General features: G+C 63.5%; 1 protein-coding gene across 1 annotated transcript in view; it reads left to right on the forward strand.

Annotated features, from left to right (window-relative positions):
- Positions 1–1064, forward strand: part of LOC106898363 (rho guanine nucleotide exchange factor 11-like) — a 32799-nt gene that overhangs the window by 26177 nt on the left and 5558 nt on the right. The window contains exons 7-8 of the mRNA XM_014959583.1: positions 241–337; positions 372–673. Coding sequence (XP_014815069.1) covers positions 241–337; positions 372–673 — 399 coding nt within the window. The remainder of the gene's footprint in view (positions 1–240; positions 338–371; positions 674–1064) is intronic.

Genomic DNA, 1064 nt, shown 5'->3' on the forward strand with positions numbered 1-1064 from the left:
GGGGGGGGACCAGAGGATGGGGGTCCCTGGGCATGACGATGGTGGGGTATCAGGGTGCCAGGAGATGGGGATACCAAGGGAGTGGAGGTACCTGGAGGTGGAGATGCCAGGGACCAGGGGTGCCAGGAGGCTGTCACCCTCCATGGATGAATTTGGGAGCAGCCTTGGGATGAAGGGGGGCTCTGCGAGGTGGGACGTGCCACCACCCCAGTGTCTCAACATCCTCCCCCCCCCTCCCAGATGTCCTGGTGCTGCTCATGGCGGACGTCCTCGTCTTCCTGCAAGAGAAGGACCAGAAATACACCTTCCCCATGCTGGTGAGCCACCACCACCCCCCGTCCCACGTTTCCCTGGGCCCTTCCCCACCGCAGTGGGGGTGGCATCCTGTGTGTGTGTGTGTCCTTCTTGGTCGCAGACAACGAGGGGGACTCGGCGGACCTGTCGCGGGCGCTGAAGCTGGTGAAGGAGCTGATCTCCTCCATCAACGAGGAGGTGCACACCTACGAGATGAACGCGCGGCTCTGGGACGTCTACCGGCGCGTGGACGGGAGGGCCAAGGTGCAGCTCCGCTGGGACAACAGCACCGGCGTCTTCGGCAAAGACGAGCTCCTGCGCCGCAAACTGGTCCACAGCGGCTGCATGCTCTGGAAAACGGGGGCCGGGCGCTTCAAAGGTGGGGTTTGGGGTGGTGGTGGAGGGGGGTGGACACACACACACACACAGCGGGGTGTTGGGGGACACTGGGGTGCTGGGGGATGGAGTAGCAGGGGATGGGGATGTTGAAGGAGCAGGGGATGGGGATGCCCAGGGACCAGGGGATGGAGATAGTGGGAGACCAGGGGATGGAGATAGTGGGTGACCAGATCTCCCTGCAAAACCTCATCGTGAGGGACATCGCCAACCAGGAGAAGGGGATGTTCCTCATCAGTGCCCCACCGCCGGAGATGTACGAGGTCCACGCCGCCTCCCGCGACGACCGCAACAACTGGATGAAGCTCATCCAGCAGACGGTCAGCCTGTGAGTTGGGGGGGGAGCAAGTGATTTTTGGGGGGAGTTGGGGGTC

The sequence above is a fragment of the Calidris pugnax genome, unplaced genomic scaffold (assembly GCF_001431845.1).
Source record: "Calidris pugnax isolate Ruff unplaced genomic scaffold, ASM143184v1 scaffold460, whole genome shotgun sequence".
In the NCBI taxonomy this organism is placed as follows: domain Eukaryota; kingdom Metazoa; phylum Chordata; class Aves; order Charadriiformes; family Scolopacidae; genus Calidris; species Calidris pugnax.